Source organism: Nerophis lumbriciformis, linkage group LG12 (assembly GCF_033978685.3).
Source record: "Nerophis lumbriciformis linkage group LG12, RoL_Nlum_v2.1, whole genome shotgun sequence".
In the NCBI taxonomy this organism is placed as follows: Eukaryota; Metazoa; Chordata; class Actinopteri; order Syngnathiformes; family Syngnathidae; genus Nerophis; species Nerophis lumbriciformis.
Window position 1 is genome coordinate 46,112,581 of NC_084559.2, and position 17,057 is coordinate 46,129,637.

Consider the following 17,057-nt stretch of genomic DNA (forward strand, 5'->3'; position numbering starts at 1 on the left):
CCACCATGTAACGCACGGAAAGTCAAGACTAAAATCTTAAAACTCAATGCGGAATTTGACTGGAAGCCAATGAAGAATGGATAAAATGGGGGTGATATGGGCTGTTCTGGGTGCCCCGGTCTAAAGTCTGGCAACCGCATTTTGTACAGTCTCTTAAGAATCAGAATCAGAATCGTTTTATTGCCATTGTTTGAGAACGGGTTCACAAACTAGGAATTGTTCTTGGTGCAATCGTGCAACATAAAACACATATAACACAGATTTGGTAATAACAAGAGCTGTAACTGAGCTCAACAAGTCAACGCTAAAGTTGACTTGTTGAAGAGAGTGAAGAGAGAATTGCAATAGTCAATACGGGATGCAATGAACGCGTGAACAATCATTTCAAGATTAAATTTTGACAGCAAATTTCTCACTTTAAAAATATTTCTGAGGTGCTAAAAACAGTTGTTGGTCAGTTGACGACAGTGACCCTCCAAAGACATGGACTGATCGAACCCAACCCCATGGTTTCTGAGGCTGCTTTTAACAGATGCACCCAGAGCAAGGGAGTTCTTGATCGGGGGGGATCTTTTTATCGGGAGCAATTATCAGAGTTTCCGTTTTGTTTGTATTTATTTGGAGGAAATTTTGAGGACAACCAGTTTAGTTAGCTCCATCTTTTGACACTTCTTCCACCCCCGTCCTTGCACGCTACACCGCTACAACAAAGATGACGAGGAGAAGACACTGCCGAAGGTGGGCCACGTAAATAAGACCGCCCACAAAACGGCGCATCCTGAAGCGACTGTCAGAAAGTGGCTTGAAGATGATGATGTAAAACATAATCTATGCAACATTTTGACCAAATAACCACCATTACACACATTAAAAAATAACCCAATTTTAACTCAACTGCTGGTTCAGAAAAGGACGAAGCCCTTATTTCAGTTATTTTAACTCAACGTGTTGGGTTAATTTTTTTAACCCAACTTTTGCGTTGTTACCGAACGGGTTGTTATGAAGCTGGCTGTGGCGCGTTCTTTCTGGCGTCACTTCCTGTGTGGGACGCGGTCTTTCTGGCGTCACTTCCTCTCCGAACTCAGCTTGTGAACGATCAATGAGTCCATACAAAGCTAAGAGCCGGAGATTCAAGAAATAGACGGCGCACTTACCCGTGTAAAACAATATCCGAGGAGGGGAACCTTAAACGGTGATTTAATGTGGCTGACACAAGGCTTAGGCTAAATAATTATTCCTTTAAGGCAATGTTTTTCAACCACTGTGCCGCGGCACACTGGTGTGCCGTGAGATAGTCTGGTGTGCCGTGGGAGATTATGCAGTTTCACCTATTTGGGTTAAAAATATTTTTTTGCAAACCAGTAATTATAATCTGCAAATAATGTGCCGTTGTTGAGTGTCTATGCTGCCTAGAGCTTGGCAGAGTAACCATGTTATACCATACCATATCAGTAGGTGGAAGCCGGTAGCTGATTGCTTTGTAGATGTCGAGAATGACGACGAAAGTTTGTCGTGATCACAATATGCAGACGACAGCGGGAGGCAGTGTGCAGGTAAAAAGGTGTCTAATGCTTAAACCAAAAATAAACAAAAGGTGAGTTCCCCTAAGAAAAGGCATTAAAGCTTAGGGATGGCTATGTAGAACGAAACTAAAACGGAACTGGCTACAAAGTAAACAAAAACAGAATGCTGGACGACAGCAAAAACTTACAGCGTGTGGAGCAGAGATGGCGTCCACAAAGTACATCCGCACATGATATGACAACAATGTCCACACAAAAAAAGATAGCAACAACTTAAATATTCGTGATCGCTAAAACAAAGCAGGTGCGGGGAATAGCGCTCAAAGGAAGACATGAAACTGCACCAAAAATAGGAGCGCAAGACAAGAATTAAAACACTACACACAGGAAAACACCAAAAAACTCAAAATAAGTCACGGCATGATGTGACACGTTGTAACAGTAGGCCTACTTTGAGACAAGAGCTATAGTGATGCATGGTTGGTTATGCTTTAAATTCATATCCAACAATTGCGACGACAACTTTTTATCGTCTACTGAGTTTCATTTTTTAATGATTTCTGCTGGTGGTGTGCCTCCGGATTTTTTCTATGAAAAAAATGTGCCTTGGCTCAATAACGGTTGAAAAACACTGCTTTAAGGCAGTGGTTCTCAAACTTTTTCTGTCAGGCCCCCCTTCAGATGAAAAAAAAAAATCAGTCACAATAGTCACAGAATTAGTCAAGTTTAGATTTATTGACATAACATAAATATGTATTTTTCATAAAGATAACACATCTTAAAGTATTGAACTTATGTGCAAAAAAGAAAAGAAAATGCAGCCATTTGGTAAAAAGATGAACAGTTACCTTGCTAAAAAAAAAAGAGTTTCATCACAGCGTTAGTGGCTGCAATGAGCCTGTTTTGCACTGCACTTGTTTTCAAAGCGGGGTTGCAGGCTTGATACTGCCACTCTTAAGTCATGCTCAACGTTGAGTTGAGATTAGAAATTAGGGTAGCTGGCTACTTTCTGATTTCTGATAGTCTTCTGCTTTCTGGTGGGCGGGACCACGCGATTTGTTTATTACGTCGGTATAGAGATGGTGTTCCGCCGTAAGAGACGTTATTTATTCCTCTTTTTTTAGTATGTTTATGTGATGCTTGCCTGGGTTTTAAAATGAAATGACATATGTATTTGTATAAAAAAAACCAACAACAAAAAACATGTTAAAAAAAAATTCTCGTCACTAAAAATAACCCCTTGATACCACTGGTTTAAGGGGTTATCCGGCTTAGTGTAGACGTAGCCTTATACTACAAACCAGAGGTGTGGACTCGAGTCACATGACTTGGACTCGAGTCAGACTCGAGTCATGAATTTGATGACTTTAGACTCGACTTGACAAAATGTAAAAAGACTTGCAACTGGACTTAGACTTTAACATCAATGACTTGTGACTTCACTTGGACTTGAGCCTTTTGAATTGACATGACTTGACATGACTTGCTACTTTCCCCAAAACCCAAAGATGAAAAAGTTATTCGGGAGCGCTCCGTATTTTTCATTGTGTACTTGTCTATCAGCGTTGCGTGTGTCAGCTGGTGTGCTCTCAGTACAACAGCCAATCAAATTAGATCTACTTTGTTTTCATCACACAGCATTCATCCAATCAAATTGCAGGACAACCAACGAAGAAGACATGTCCAAACCACACGCCAGTGAACAAAAAATGATACCTAAAATAATTTCGTTTGGGTATAAAAATTACGAGGTGATCAACACAAAACGGTTTGCAGTATGCAACACATGCGGTTCGAAAATTACTGATGGAGACGCAACAACTTCCAACTTCGTCCGGCATTTGAAGTTGCACAAAGAACGGTAAGTTTTGAATGTAAGATAACGTTTATTGGCTAAGTAACGTGACTTTTATTTGCTGTGTAGTTAAATCAGTGAGGCTGTAAACTCACTGCTAACGTTATAACGTTATTGCAAACACGGGAATCTGTTGCAGTTCACTACCTTATTCATACTTTTTGTTCAGTGATTTTTTTTTAAGCAGGGTTAGTCAATATATCACACGTATTTTAGCCACCTAAAAAAAGACAAAAATGGTAAAATAAAGGTCAGTTAAAATGTATACTATATTATGAATATGTGTACTGTTTTAGCTAGCTTTCTGATATTCTGTTGGTTGTTTACCTCAGTGGTCCCCAACCACCGGGCCGTGGCCCGCTACTGGTCCGTGGATCGATTGGTATCGGGCCGCACAAGAAATATATATATTTTTTTTTCTTTCTTTTTTTAATTAAATCAACATAAAAAACACAAGATACACTTACAAGTAGTGCACCAACCCCAAACAACTCTCTCCCCCCTTTTGTTCTGGGCATTGAACATGAAGACTCTTCCTTCACTGTTCCGAGTGGCCATGAGAGTCTTGGCAGTGCCTGCCTCCAGTGCTCCAGTGGAGCGAGTTTTCAGCCATGGTGGCATCATACTACGCCCCCATCGTGCACAAATGACTGACAGACTCTTGGCTAATTTGGTCTTTTGCAAATGCAATGCAGCATAGGGCCCTGACATATAAAAAGTACAACTTTTTTGTTATGTTCACGTATATGTCATGTTTTTTCAATGTTAACACTTTTGTACAAATAAGTACATTTGCACTTTATTTTTTAATGTGTTTGTTCTGTAAAGGAATGAGTTAATGTTTAAAATGACTGGTTAATAGTGCTATTATAAAGTGCAATGTCAGCACAATTTTCTTTCCTGCAATTTAAAATGCACTTGTTTTAATAAATAAATACAGCGTTTGAAAAGCATACACAATCTGTGTTAATATATTAGTCTGTGGTTAAAAGGACTTGAAAGGACTCGAAACTCAAAATGCAGGACTTAGGACTTGACTTGAGACTTTCCAGTCTTGACTTTGGACTTGACTCGGGGCTTGCCTGTCTTGACTCGGGACTTGACTCGGACTTGAGGGCAAAGACTTGAGACTTACTTGTGACTTGCAAAACAATGACTTGGTCCCACCTCTGCTACAAACTATTTAAAATGGATTCAACAGCGCCTCTGCTGGTGGTAGACAAGTAGCGCATGCGACAGTCAATCGCCTACTGTGTTCTGCACGTGGATTGTACAAGTTTGGAGGAAAAGTTTTGGTTTCTCCTGTAAACAGAGAAAGGCCAGAGGTTAAACTCTTGTCAGTTGAATATGACGCATCACCAGCACCACAATGCAACTGCACCAAAGTTAAAAAAAAAAAAAAAAAAGAAGCTTCTCTTCACGCCCTTGCCAAAAAAGACAGCGTGATGAACTTCCGCAACCCTTTTCTTCTTTTGACACACACACCTCGAGATGAAGCCGTGATTCACGGCAGCGCTGTTAGAAGTCAGATCTCCTCGCCGTTTGTTTGGTGTGATTTCCTGAAGACTGTCAGACATGCAAGAGAGGCTTTCAAATTCACAATTGCAGATTTCCACTCCTTTTTTTTTGGAGGGGGGGGGGGGGGGGGTGCAAGCGAGGATCCGGAGAGAACCAGACAATGTTGACACGCTTATACAGTAGCTGCCTCGCCACGAGACGCCGCCGGAATCAAACAACGATCACACGCGCGCGCGCGCACCAAACGCAGCCCTCTAAGTTCACTAAAACCACATTCCAAACAGGCCTTTGTTGTGCTGACATGAGAGATGAGTGGATCGTTATTTGTTTTCTAAGCAGGCAGATCGCTCCCTGTCACCGCCGCCGCCGCCGCGCTGATGGAGCAGCCGGCGTGGCCCGTATCTCCGCTGTGAGCCGCCGCAGACAAACAAATGAGAGGAAGAGAAGTTCACTGAGATTAACTTATCTCGGCATCTACCTTCCTCCTTTACACACCTACTCTGGCGTGCGCAATCATTTTCCCTTCACACACACACACACACACTTGATCAGCATCAAATACAGGGTGTACTAAAGTAAATTTAATTACGTCTGTCTGATATGGAGCCTCAGATGAAAGTAGGAGAGCGCAGTGTGAAGCAATGACTACGTCGACAGAAGCAGACCCGCGATATTCCTCCGGTAGACTAATCTCCCTTTATTAAAGCCAGGGGGAGACGATAGATAGAGGGGGGTGAGTTAGTGGTGATGGTGGTTAGAAGTGGCGAAGTAGAGTGGGGGGGAGGGGTCTGCCTTTGATGAGATCTGGAACTGTCAGCTACCGTACTTTTCTCCACTCGCAGACTTGTCTTTGTCTCACTTTTACAAATGAACGTCTATCGGCAGTAGCCTACTTGCAGGCACGTCAGAAATCTCCATTGTTAGGGTACAATCGACAGTATGTAAAATGAAGGACAGAGGCGTCTTCTCAGGGGTGGACCTCGGCGCTCATGCACAGCTCTAATAGGGGCAGGTGGCCATCAGGTGGCCAAAAAGGAAATTGCTGCCTTCAGTGATGTTGAAGCCTCGCTTCATGACCTTAATGCACATTTGTAATTAAACATTTATAAAATGTTAAAAAAAAAAAGTATAATAAGTATGTTGAGTATTTTTTATACTGGACTTCTATTTGATACTAAATTAAATTAAAAAACAAATTGCACAAAAAATCGGTAACACTTTAGTATGGGGAACATATTCACCATTAATTACTTGCATATCAGCTCTTAATTAGTCATTATTAAGTACTTATTAATGCCTTATTCTGCATGGCCTTATTATACAACCAGTAAGCCATTAACTAAGAGTCAGAATTATTGCTTATTAGTAACCCTAACCCTAACCCAGTGCCGGCCCAAGCCTCCATGGGGCCCTAAGCAAAATTTGATTTTGGGGCCCTCTATTTCTGCCAATAATATATAAATAATATATAAACTCATTGCGGCTCTGGCAGTGTTGTTTACATTATCCTATTGTCAGCCTGGCATGTATTTTATAAAGATATGGGGGTGGCCCAGTTAAGAACATAAATAATACCAATGAATGAACGAATGATGTCCAGAGTGCCACATATGGTTCCTAATCTTAAAATGTAGAAAACATTCAGCTACAAGAGTGGCCTGGGGTTGAACAGTCCAAGTGATAAAGCTTTGTATTTACAGTAAAAGTGTCATCTTGTCTCATCAGTCTTGTACATATTAGTCTTTAATTACTAGTTTATATTTTTAGTTAATTGTTCATATTTAATGTTTACTTTGTACAAAGAGAGCACAGTCTACTGAAGTTAAATTCCATGTGTGTTAAACATAACTGGACAATAAAGCTGATTCTGATTCACTTTATTATTTTTGGTAACAAAAACCTGAAACAGCAATGTGCAAATGTTGACCTAAAATTGTGTTTTTGTACAATAATATATCTTTGATCATTTAGAAATCATCAGTCAGACTCGTACATGCAAAAAATAAAAAATAATACTTTTTTGTTAATTGCTTTTGGGGGCCCCCTGGTGGCCGCGGGCCCCTAAGCAAGCGCTTAGTACGCTTATACCTTGGGCCGGCTCTGCCCTAACCCTTATATGTTCCCCTAGTGTCCAAATAACTCTAAATTAAGTCTTTGTTACTTAGAATATGTTCCCCATCCTTAAGTGTTACCAAAAGAATCATATGAAATGGTCCCATTTTACAAAGCTGAATTTTGTTGTTGTTTATTCAATCAATCAATCAATCAATATATAGCCCTAGATCACAAGTGCACAAGCAACAAAGACATCCTCAGTATTGAACAATACCATTGTTTCAATGCAGTTAAAGGGGGGTGTTTGCAATCTTAAAAGCAAGCAAACTAACCCCCACATAACATGTGATGTCAAAGTTTAGCGACTAATGTCAGCTATTACCCCGCCTTCCGCCCGAATCTCAGCGACCCCCCGCGACCCCAAAAGGGACAAGCGGTAGAAAGTGGATGGATGGATGTCAGCTAGTATGGAACATTTATTCTTTCATAACAACAATATGACTGCGAGTTGTTGGTTGCTTCTCTGGGACTCGATTTTTGTGTTCGAGACAGCCATAAACGCCAGACTTTCACAAGCCGTTTTTAATTAATGTAAATAGTAATTTAGAAAATATAGACAATTAATATATATATATAGCGGGCAGCACGGTGGCAGAGGGGTTAGTGCATCTGCCTCACAATACGAAGGTCCTGAGTAGTCTGGGGTTCAATCCTGCGCTCGGGATCTTTCTGTGTGGATTTTGCATGTTCTCCCCGTGACTGCGTGGGTTCCCTCCGGGTACTCCGGCTTCCTCCCACCTCCAAAGACATGCACCTGGGGATAGGTTGATTGGCAACACTAAATTGGCCCTAGTGTGTGGATGTGAGTGTGAATGTTGTCTGTCTATCTGTGTTGGCCCTGTGATGAGGTGGCGACTTGTCCAGGGTGTACCCCGCCTTCCGCCCGATTGTAGCTGAGATAGGCTCCAGTGCCCCCCGCGACCCCGAAGGGAATAAGCGGTAGAAAATGGATGGGATGGAATATATATATATATATATATATATATATATATATATATATATATATATATATATATATATATATATATATATATATATATATATATATATAACTATAAATATATATATTGACATATGTATATAGACATGTATAATGTATATATATAAATAGACATGTATAATATACATATATATTGACATATATGTATGTAGATATATGTATATATATACATATATATATATATATATATATATATATATATATATATATATATATATATATAAATACATATATATATAGACATGTATAATATATATATATATATATATATATATATATATATATATAGACATGTATAATATATATATATATATACACTATATATATATATAGACATGTATAATATATATATATATATATATATATATATATATATATGTAGATACAGGGCCGGCCCGTGGCATAGGCCGTATAGGCAAATGCTAAGGGCGCCGTCCATCAGGGGGCGCCACGCCAGTGCCACAAATGTTGGAGAGAAAAAAAAAAAAAAAGTTGGTACTATTATTTCTAAATACAAAAAAATAATCCCACGTTAATTAAAATGCAAAGTAAAGCCTATTTATTAGAAATATTATTTGTTACAACATTACGCCCCCCCCCCCCCCCCCCCTGCACGGTGCGCCCCCTCCCTTCCCGTATCATGTCTCTTTTTGGACGTCACCACATCAATAAATCAACACAAGATGTCAAAACGGCCAAAACTGTCAGGTGCCCAGGGAAGAAAAAAGAGAAAAGAAGAGGAGGAGAAACGAGAAAAGACAGAGGTAGCAGGTAGGTAACGTTAGCCTACATGAAATTATTTGTCTGTTACAGAATGTGATAGTAGCTGGCTTTTTAGCATTAAGCTAATGTTACATGATTCGGCAATTGCTAATCAATAAATAGCTAGTTCTGTTTTAACGTCGGGTTAATATTGTGGAGGGGGCTAAATTGTTATGGAAAATAATAATGTAACGTTAGGTAATTACAGTACTCCCACCTTACATTCCTCAGGGACATTTGTATTAGATCTTTTAAGCAGGTGTTTTTTGTTTACATTGTTATTGCCTTCTGGTTAGCTAATGTTTGCCCTGCAGGTAATAGTCACTTTTCCACCCCTTTATATATTAGGTATAGTTGTAAGTAAAAAAAAAAGGTCAAAGACAAAGCTATTCAGTTTCTTGTGAGTATATACACTTCACTGCCGATGTGGTGGGGCGCCACCTAAAATCTTGCCTAGGGCGCCAGATTGGTTAGGGCCGGGCCTGTGTATATATATATGTATATGTACGTATATAGACATGTATAATATATATATATTGACATATATGCATTTAGATATGTATAATATACATATATATGTATATATATATTCATATATATTTGTATATATATATATACATACATATATATATACATATGTATGTATATATGTATACATATATATATAATATATATATTTATATATGTATATATATACATACATATATGTATATATATATATATATGTATAATATACACTTATATATATGCATATATATAAATACATATATCATACATGTCTATATATAATATATATATATATATATATCATGCATGTCTATATATAAAATATATATATATATATATATATATATATATATATATATATATATATATATATATATATATATATATGTATATATATATATGTATATATATATATGTATATATATATATATATCCATCCATCCATCCATCCATCTTCTTCCGCTTATCCGAGGTCGGGTCGCGGGGGCAGCAGCTTAAGCAGGGAAGCCCAGACTTCCCTCTCCCCAGCCACTTCGTCCAGCTCCTCCCGGGGGATCCCGAGGCGTTCCCAGGCCAGCCGGGAGACATAGTCTTCCCAACGTGTCCTGGGTCTTCCTCGTGGCCTCCTACCGGTCGGACATGCCCTAAACACCTCCTTAGGGAGGCGCTCGGGTGGCATCCTGACCAGATGCCCGAGCCACCTCATCTGGCTCCTCTCGATGTGGAGGAGCAGCGGCTTTACTTTGAGCTCCCCCCGGATGGCAGAGCTTCTCACCCTATCTCTAAGGGAGAGCCCCGCCACCCGGCGGAGGAAACTCATTTCGGCCGCTTGTACCCGTGATCTTGTCCTTTCGGTCATAACCCAAAGCTCATGACCATAGGTGAGGATGGGAACGTAGATCGACCGGTAAATTGAGAGCTTTGCCTTCCGGCTCAGCTCCTTCTTCACCACAACGGATCGATACAGCGTCCGCATTACTGAAGACGCCGCACCGATCCGCCTGTCGATCTCACGATCCACTCTTCCCTCACTCGTGAACAAGACTCCGAGGTACTTGAACTCCTCCACTTGGGGCAAGATCTCCTCCCCGACCCGGGGATGGCACTCCACCCTTTTCCGGGCGAGAACCATGGACTCGGACTTGGAGGTGCTGATTCTCATCCCGGTCGCTTCACACTCAGCTGCGAACCGATCCGGTGAGAGCTGAAGATCCTGACCACATGAAGCCATCAGGACCACATCATCTGCAAAAAGCAGAGACCTAATCCTGCAGCCACCAAACCAGATCCCCTCAACGCCTTGACTGCGCCTAGAAATTCTGTCCATAAAAGTTATGAACAGAATCGGTGACAAAGGGCAGCCTTGGCGGGGTCCAACCCTCACTGGAAACGTGTCCGACTTACTACCGGCAATGCGGACCAAGCTCTGGCACTGATCATACAGGGAGCGGACTGCCACAATCAGACAGTCCGATACCCCATACTCTCTGAGCACTCCCCACAGGACTTCCCGAGGGACACGGTCGAATGCCTTCTCCAAGTCCACAAAACACATGTAGACTGGTTGGGCAAACTCCCATGCACCCTCAAGGACCCTGCCGAGAGTATAGAGCTGGTCCACAGTTCCACGACCAGGACGAAAACCACACTGTTCCTCCTGAATCCGAGGTTCGACTATCCGGCGTAGCCTCCTCTCCAGTACACCTGAATAGACCTTACCGGGAAGGCTGAGGAGTGTGATCCCACGATAGTTAGAACACACCCTCCGGTTCCCCTTCTTAAAGAGAGGAACCACCACCCCGGTCTGCCAATCCAGTGGTACCGCCCCCGATGTCCACGCGATGCTGCAGAGTCTTGTCAACCAAGACAGCCCCACAGCATCCAGAGCCTTAAGGAACTCCGGGCGGATCTCATCCACCCCCGGGGCCTTGCCACCGAGGAGCTTTTTAACTCCCTCAGCAACCACAGCCCCAGAAATAGGAGAGCCCACCACAGACTCCCCAGGCACTGCTACCTCATAGGAAGACGTGTTGGTGGGATTGAGGAGGTCTTCGAAGTATTCCCTCCACCGATCCACAACATCCGCAGTCGAGGTCAGCAGAACACCATCCTCGCCATACACGGTGTTGGTAGTGCACTGCTTCCCCTTCCTGAGGCGGCGGATGGTGGTCCAGAATTGCTTCGAAGCCGTCCGGAAGTCGTTTTCCATGGCCTCACCGAACTCCTCCCATGTCCGAGTTTTTGTCTCTGCGACCGCTGAAGCCGCACACCGCTTGGCCTGTCGGTACCTGTCCGCTGCCTCAGGAGTCCTATGAGCCAAAAGAACCCGATAGGACTCCTTCTTCAGCTTGACGGCATCCCTCACCGCCGGTGTCCACCAACGGGTTCTAGGATTACCGCCACGACAAGCACCAACTACCTTGCGGCCACAGCTCCAATCAGCCGCCTCGACAATAGAGGCGCGGAACATGGTCCATTCGGACTCAATGTCCAGCACCTCCCTCGTGACATGTTCAAAGTTCTTCCGGAGGTGGGAATTGAAACTCTCTCCGACAGGAGACTCTGACAGACGTTCCCAGCAAACCCTCACAATGCGTTTGGGCCTGCCAGGTCTGTCCGGCATGTATATGTATATATAAATATATACGTGTATATTATACATACTGTATATATATATATATATATATATATATATATATATATATATATATATATATATATATATATATATATATACTATAAGATAAACTTTTGTTTATACCACAATGGGGAAATTACGATGTGGCAGTGCAGGTTTTTACATACAGTAACAGAAGTAAAATGTAATGGAACACAACATTTTTTTAATAAATACAACATATAGCGCACCCATATGTTTTAATAAATAGAATAAAACAAAAAACACCAAAATCTGTATTGCACACCACAAAAATGTACAGTTGTATTTGTGTATATTTATATATATATATATATATATATATATATTTAGAATTTAAAACATGTATTTTTTTTAAATCTAACAAAAGGTATATTTTTGTTGTTTTTGAGCCGGAAAAAAACAAACACATTCCTACAAAGAAACATTCATACAATAAGTTCTAAATAAAACGTTTTTGAGCTAACACGCACATACATTAGCCTTGTGTGTTGTAAAACGGTTTGGCTAGCTAACCTTAGCTATCATTGAATGTATTGCCTATCGTTACAATATGACTGCAAATGTAACTTTATAGTATGGTTGTACGATTTACCGGTATTAGTATAGTACCACGATACTAATGAATCATATTCGGTACTATACCGCCTCTAAAAAGTACCAGTCCCCACTCGCACCCCTGTTGTCGTCACGTCGTGACATTGCGGGTTTTACGAGCAGAGGAGCATGTTCGGCAGCGCACACACACGGAGTACTTACAAACAGACACAGAGTGTAGACAGAAAAGGGAGAACGGACGCATTTTGGCTTAAAAACTAAAGATAAAGGTGAAGTTATAACACTGATACGCCCTCAGGAAGAGGTGCTTTAAGACATGGCTAGCTAGCTAGCGGCAAAAGTCCATCCACAGTCTGCAGTGTTTTAGCTACATCTATATCACTAATCCTGGCCTCCATAGTGACAAATAAAGTATGTTTCTTACAAGTATCATCCCTGCAGGACGAGGAATAGCTAAACATGCTTCACTACACACCGTAGCTCACCGGCCTCACCGCTAATGACGCTGTACCTGAATGTAAACAAACGTCATTGGTGGATCTACACCTAACATCCACTGTAGTGATACCAAGTACAAGAGCGTATCTACTCGATACAACTATGATTACATAGATATTTTTTTAGCATCACTAAATCTTTTTTTATTTTTTTTCAACTTCATATTATGTTTATAAACTCAGGAAATATGTCCCTGGACACATGAGGACTTTGAATATGACCAATGTATGATCCTGTAACTACTTGGTATCGGATCGATACCCACATTTGTGGTATCATCCAAAACTAATGTAAAGTATCCAAACAACAGAAGAATAAGTGATTATTACATTTTAACAGAAGTGTAGATAGAACATGTTAAAAGAGTAAATAAGCAGATATTAACAGTAAATGAACAAGTAGATTAATAATTAATGTTCTACCAATTAGTAGAATGATAAATGACACAATATGTTACTGCATACATCAGCAGACTAATTATGAGCCTTTGTTTGCATACTTACTAATAAAAGACAAGTTGTCTTGTATGTTTACTATTTTATTTAAGAACAAAATTGCAATAAGAAACATATGTTTAATGTACCCTAAGATTTTTTGTTAAAGTAAAGCCAATAATGCAATTTTTTGTGCTCCCCTTTATTTAGAAAACTACCGAAAAGTATCGAAATACAAATATTGGTATCGGGACAACACTACCTTGTAGTGAACTGTTGTAGTTAACCACAGTCTAAAAAGCAAATAATCTGTGTCATTATTGGTCAGATGTCTTGTTTCCAGTTCACAAATATGTCAACGTCACACCTCATGCTGGGGTTTAGACTGGGCCCGGCTAACAGGGTTCTGTCAGGGTCACCACGTTTCCTTCCTCACCCTTCCCGAAGTGCTCGCCTGGGTCGCCGTTCCTGAAGCCCGCCGAGTCCCTCAACTGTGTTGTGCCACTGTTTTGTTTGCAGACGTTGAGAAAGAAGGGCCTAAATGGCTGCGACAGCCCCGACCCCGACGCGGACGACTCGGTCGGCCACAGCCCCGAGTCCGAGGACAAATACAGGAAAATAAACGAGGACATAGATCTGATGATCAGCAGACAGAGACTGTGTGTAAGTACCTTCTACTCAACCTCAGCCTTCCTCACGTCTTTCTTTCCTCTCTCCCTTCCTCCTCCTCGTTTCCGTCATGTCTCCCCGTCATCCGTCTACCCCCCCTTTTGTCTTCCTCCGTCGGTCGTGGGACCCCGGCAGGCTTTGAACAAGAAGGAGAACAAAGGTGGCGAGAGCCCGGAGCTCGAGTCCTCTCTGATCCTCACCCCTCACACTGAGGAGAAATACAAACAGATTAACGAGGAGTTCGATCACATGATTAAAAGCCATAAGATACCTGTAAGTACGGACGTCGCGCTAACAAAAATGCTGACTGGCCAGTTGGTGTTGTGCTGCTAACCCAGCTAACCGCCATTGTTTGCCACCAGACTAAACACATAAACTGCGAGCGAGAGTAAGACCGCAGATTACAATGTCTACATACAGCGGGGAAAAGATTACAGCTCTCGGATTTTGCTTATTGAGGAGAGGTCCTCTAATTTGACATAACTTCAGCCACAACCGGCAGGCCATATTTGCTTCATAATTGCAGACTTTCACTCGGGGCTCCCACCGTGAAGCTGTTTGCCGTGACCCCTCGCTTCTCGCATGGACATGATTCGTCAAAGGTTTACTTTGCTCGTGCACATACACACAGTCGTGGTCAAAAGTTTACATACACTTGTAAAGAACATAATGTCATGGATGTCTTGAGTTTACAATTATTTCTACAACTTTTATTTTTCTGTGATAGAGTGATTGGAGCACATACTTGTTGGCCACAAAAAAACATTCATGAAGTTTGGTTCTTTTATGACTTTATTATGGGTCTACTGAAAATGTGACCAAATCTGCTGGGTCAAAAGTATACATACAGCAATGTTAATATTTGCTTACATGTCCCTTGGCAAGTTTCACTGCAATAAGGCGCTTTTGGTAGCCATCCACAAACTTCTGGTTGAATTTTTGACCACTCCTCTTGACAAAATTGGTGCAGTTCAGCTAAATGTGTTGGTTTTCTGACATGGACTTGTTTCTTCAGCATTGTCAGGACTTTGGGAAGGCTATTCTAAAACCTTAATCTTAGCCTGATTTAGCCATTCCTATACCACTTTTGACATCTGTTTGGGGTCATTGTCCTGTTGGAACACCCAACTGCACCCAAGACCCAACCTCCGGGCTGATGACTTTAGGTTGTCCTAAAGAATTTGGAGGTGGTCCTCCTTTTTCATTGTCCCATTTACTCTCTGTAAAGCACCAGTTCCATAATACTACCACCACCATGCTTGACGGTAGGTTGGTGTTCCTGGGATTAAAGGCCTCACCTTTTCTCCTCCAAACATATTGCTGGGTATTGTGGCCAAACGGCTCAATTTTTGGTTCATCTGACCACAGAACTTTCCTCCAGAAGGTCTTATCTTTGTCCATGTGATCAGCACAGTTTATTCAGCATTGTCCACACGTTCAAGTCAGGACTTTGGGAAGGCCATTCTAAAATCTTAATTCTAATCCTTAATTTAGGCATTTATTTACCACTTTTGACGAGTGTTTGGAGTCATTGTCCTGTTGGAACACCCAACTGCGCACAAGACCCAACCTCCGGGCTGATGATTTTAGGTTGTCCTGAAGAATTTGCAGGTAATCCTCCTTTTTCATTGTCCCATTTACTCTCTGTAAAGCACCAGTTCCATTGGCAGCAAAACAGGCCCAGAGCATAATACTACCACCACCATGCTTGACGGTAGGAATTAGTGTTCCTGGGATTAAAGGCCTCACCTTTTCTCTTTCAAACATACTGCTGGGTATTGTGGCCAAACAGCTCAATTTTTGTAAATGTATGTAAACTTTTGACCACGACTGTAAATACATACATGCATGTCACGCTGGATCTCATTTTGTTTTACACTGGCAGTCATTTGCCTAAGACCGCGGAATAAAAGTTGCTTTGTACACAGAAACAGAGCCCGCCATTGACCCGAGGCACCATGTTGGAACGGTTACAGGCAAACATATATAACTCTATCATAGATCATTCAGAGACGAACGGTAGTGTCTGACAAAAAAACTGTGGTTTGGTCACGGCGAGCTGGGTGAGATGCGTTTGGGATGAGAGTACAGGCATGGTGGGGGTGCGGTCGTCTGGGGCGTTTTCTGCATAAAACAAATGGCAGTTCAACGTGTGGTTAGGGCGGCTGCCAGACGCCGGGCCTCTGGATTGCAGGCGACTGAAGGGGGAAGATGAGTAAAAACAGGAAGCATGGCACCCGTTAAAGGACACGTGCAACATTCGGACACCTGCATGATCTAGTACTCTCTAATACTGAGAGTGACACTTTACAACTCGGGTGTTCCAACTTTGATGCATTTTGCAGAATTCTAAAAACCTATTCAAGCTGGTGTTTTTTAACCATTCTCCAAGACCGCCAAAACATATCTGGGCCACAACAGTACTCAGTTGTAAGACACATTTCCACCACTTGTGGCAGTAATGACAATACATCAAACAAACAGAAAAAGTCTGGAGCTAAAGTCATAGAAAAGTTTCTTAAGCGCAAAAAATATGACTAAAGTAGTGAAGCTGTATTTTGATTTGCATTTTAATTTTATTGTCAGTGTAGTTGACAAACATATTCATAATTTTATTTATTTTAGCGAAAAAAAAAAAAAAATTGTCAGTTATTTAAGAGTCCCTTCTTATGCAGTATTTTTTTTTAATCAGCCTGACCTATGTCTAAGCCAGGGTCGGCAACCCAAAATGTTGAAAGAGCCTTTTTGGACCAAAAATACAAAAAAGTAATCGGTCTGGAGCCGCAAAAAATCTAAAGTCTTATACAAGTGTTATAATGAAGACAACACATGATGTTAGTGTCTATATTAGCTATATTAGCCTACTATCAAAATGACTTTAAAAGTCTTATATTAGTGTTATAATGAAGACAACACATGATGTAAGTGTCTATATTAAATATTTTAACCTACATACAGCTAG

At 41.3% G+C, this 17,057-nt stretch overlaps 1 protein-coding gene across 10 annotated transcripts in view; it reads left to right on the top strand.

Moving 5' to 3' along the window:
* mef2cb (myocyte enhancer factor 2cb) overlaps nt 1-17,057 on the top strand; it is a 209,452-nt gene that overhangs the window by 154,121 nt on the left and 38,274 nt on the right. For 5 of the 10 annotated variants that reach the window (XM_061986647.2, XM_061986646.2, XM_061986651.2 and 2 more), the window contains one exon: nt 13,946-14,089. In XM_061986647.2, coding sequence (XP_061842631.2) covers nt 13,946-14,089 — 144 coding nt within the window. Of the gene's footprint in view, nt 1-13,945; nt 14,090-14,230; nt 14,369-17,057 lie in introns of all 10 variants that reach the window. The other 5 variants (XM_061986649.2, XM_061986656.2, XM_061986650.2 and 2 more) reach the window with 2 other exon arrangements.